Source organism: Haemorhous mexicanus, chromosome 23 (assembly GCF_027477595.1).
Source record: "Haemorhous mexicanus isolate bHaeMex1 chromosome 23, bHaeMex1.pri, whole genome shotgun sequence".
NCBI classification, from domain to species: domain Eukaryota; kingdom Metazoa; phylum Chordata; class Aves; order Passeriformes; family Fringillidae; genus Haemorhous; species Haemorhous mexicanus.
The window spans coordinates 5,667,410-5,670,575 of NC_082363.1; the positions used below are offsets into that span (position 1 = coordinate 5,667,410).

Sequence of the window (3,166 nt, forward strand, 5' to 3'; positions counted from 1 at the left end):
TCTGAGAACATGGAGTCAGATTCTCATCTCTCACCTTGTCCTGGGGACCCTCTCAAACTCAACACACAGACACAAAAACACACACACAGAGTTCCCCCAGGCTCTGGGAAGGGCAGAGATGTCCCTGGGGCTGTTGATTTGAACTCTAGCAGGGCTGCCCTCCCTTCCCCACCTTCCCCCAGAAGCGTGCCTCCTCCACACCACGGCTGTGCCCGGCACATGCCAGGCTCAGGAATGCCCCTGATGCCAGCCCAGCCAGCTGGAGGGTCGGTGCTTTCCCAGCTCCACACTCCACCAGCAGCGTGGGCAGAAGGTTATTCTCCCCGGGGCATTGGCAATCAATGTACCATGCACTAATGGATGCTTCCTCTATTGTCCCTCTGCGGGGCTGGATTGGCTGCGGGGCTGTGGGAAACACCGGCCAGCCCCACACTCACGTATCTGCCCCGGCTCCCTGGGTATAAATAGAGGGATTTGGGAGCTGCCAGAGCATCTCCTCACACTCGGCACGGCAGCTGCCTGGGGTCTGTGCCCAGGGCTGAGCGCTCAGAATGGCTCCCAGCAATGCTCTCATGATCCACATGGAGGAGAAGCTGCTGCCAAAGGAAAAGAATAAAGTAAGTAAAGCCCTGGAGGGGATTGGAAGGGCTGGCCTGCTCCTAGAAAATAAATATAACATGGGAGAAGAGGGGGAAGTGGTCTAGGGGAGAGCAAATACATTAAAGAGAGATAGGGGGATTATATAGGTTTTTAAAAATTAAAATGAGTGGGGAATGGGTAGGCAGAATCACACAGCTCTCCTGCCAAAAATAAGCATCTTTGAAGATGGGTGTATCAGGGCATCAGAGGGGAAACTGGGTCAGGTCTCCCCAAATCCCTGAGGATCTGCTCCCTCTCCCACAGCTGAGGAAGCCGGTGGTGGAGAAAATGCGCCGGGACCGGATCAACAGCAGCATTGAGCAGCTGAAACTGCTCCTGGAGAAGGAGTTCCAGAGGCACCAGCCCAACTCCAAGCTGGAGAAAGCCGACATCCTGGAAGTGGCTGTCAGCTACCTGAAGCAGCAGAGCCAGCTGCAGGACCAAAAAAGTGAGTGCAGAGCAGGTATTGCACACCTGGACCTGCTCGCAGGGCTGTGCCCTCCCAGACACCCCGAGGCGAGCAGGGGCTGGAGCCCCCAGCCCCAGGCACACGAAAGTCACTGCACAAATTGTTGATTTGACCCCGAGCAGGGCTGCCCTCACTTCCCCACCTTCCCCCACACCACATGCCAGGCTCAGGAATGCCACTGATGCCAGCCCATCCAGCTGCAGGGTCGGTGCTTTCCCAGCTCCACACTCCACCAGTAGCGTTGGGGCCGGGTCCCTGCCCCATGTTTTGGCCATGATTTTAACCCACTGCCTTTTCTTTTCTTTCTCTTTCAGCGTTCATCCACAAGAGCCCCGAGCAGGACTTTAACAGTGGCTACCTGCGGTGCCTGAAGGAAGCCATGCACTTTCTGTCCTACTACGAGCCCAAGAAGGAGACCCAGGTCCAGCTGATCAAGCACTTCTGCAAGGCTCAGCTGGCTGCAGATGCCTCCTACTCTCCAGCTCTGCGTGGCTCCCCCCTGTCTCCCTGTGTGCTCCCCAGAAAACAGCCTGCCCAGAAGAGCCTGGCTGCTGCTCCAACCATCTGGAGACCCTGGTAGAGCTGCTGAGCTTTATTCCCACGTTTTGCTCCAAAAACTAGAGGGACCTGTGGTTTATTAGTTCCTCTTTGAAGTAGGAAACGTTGCTTTCCAAAGGTGGGAGGAGGGGGTGGTTGTTGTTTTTCTGTCACCAGAAATGAGGGTCGCTGGGTGGTTTCCCTTCATAGTGAAGGACTCTGGGTGTATCTTGCAGCAAATTTGTTGCTTTTATTGGTGGCTCCTGGCCAAAGACAGGACCGAGTTCTGTGGTGATTTAGAGAGCAGATGACCTTTGGTTTCCATCACAGGCTGCTGAGCCTGTGGCTGTCAGTGGAAATCTTTCTGCTGGCTGCCTGGGTCACAGTTCAAGTGCTCCATTGTCTCTAGATAATGTATTGACCTTCCTCAAGGAGGAGCCCTTTGGAGAATGTATTTTGTATCACAAAGAGAGGATTGAGCCTTTCCCTTTTGAGTGAAAGATGTCATTAAGAAATGCTGATTCTTCTCAAGCTCCTCTGCTATTTTCAGTATCCTTCTTACAGAAAGTTGTGATGATCACAGAGATCTCTGGGGACAATTCTCTTCATGTCACTTTGTGCTGCTCTCATTTGAGGGATAATTGGTGCCTTTTGTAAAGGAAATACCTCTGCTATACCTTAAGGAAAAGGGGGAGGAAGGGAGGCAATAAGTACTTTATAATCATTCACTGAGCATGCCAAGGAGCTTAAAAAGCTTTTATAAAGTTGTGATGTATTCATCCTGTGTGATGTTCAGCTTGCATGTCTTTGCTGTACAGTACAATAAAAATGGTTTTAGTCATTAATGCTCTGCTTTGGGATGATTAAAAGGGCTGACACTGCTGGAGTGGGTGCCTGCAGCCTCTCCTGTGCTGGGGAAACCATCAGGAGGTGTCAGCTCTGAGCCCTTCACTCCAATACATGAATCACATCTGTGAAATCCCTTTGGCAGAGCTGGATTTCAGATCCTGCAAGGAAGCAACCTCTGGAAAAATTATCAAAAATCAAAATGGAAGTGAAATTGAAGTGAGGTGCTGAGAAGTGGCAACCTTTCAGATTTAACAGTGACCCATTCTGCCTCCAACAAATCACTCATTCCACAGCCACTTCATTTCCCCCACTAATTTTTTCACCAAGCTGAGATCAGCCTTGTGCTTTTTGCCTGTTTGGAAGGGAGTATTGTGCAAATTTCCCAATTACTTCCAAAGGGTTTGGCACCTGCCTCAGCTTGGGGATCTTTGACACTACCTGCAATGGGGTGAACTCATTTTTGCTGTCTTAATTTTATGACACAAATTCTGTCAGGCTCCCTTTACTGAAGTGAAATTAGCCCACATATGGCTAAAAGGATAATTAGGAGAGACTGAGGAAGCATTTCCTCTCCTAAATTATTTCTTTTTATTTCACCTTCTATTCAAAATAAATGTGCACAAATAATCATTTCACAAAAGGATTCTCTAACCACAATAATTCAGTGAAAAT

General features: G+C 50.1%; 1 protein-coding gene across 1 annotated transcript; it reads left to right on the forward strand.

Moving 5' to 3' along the window:
- The first annotated feature begins 551 nt into the window (after nt 1-551).
- Nucleotides 552-2,460, forward strand: LOC132337792 (transcription factor HES-5-like). Its single transcript, XM_059866683.1, has 3 exons — nt 552-617; nt 904-1,087; nt 1,423-2,460. Exons 1-3 carry the CDS (start codon nt 552-554, stop codon nt 1,686-1,688), a joined length of 516 nt encoding a protein of 171 aa, XP_059722666.1. The 3' UTR covers nt 1,689-2,460.
- Nucleotides 2,461-3,166: the final 706 nt, after the last annotated feature.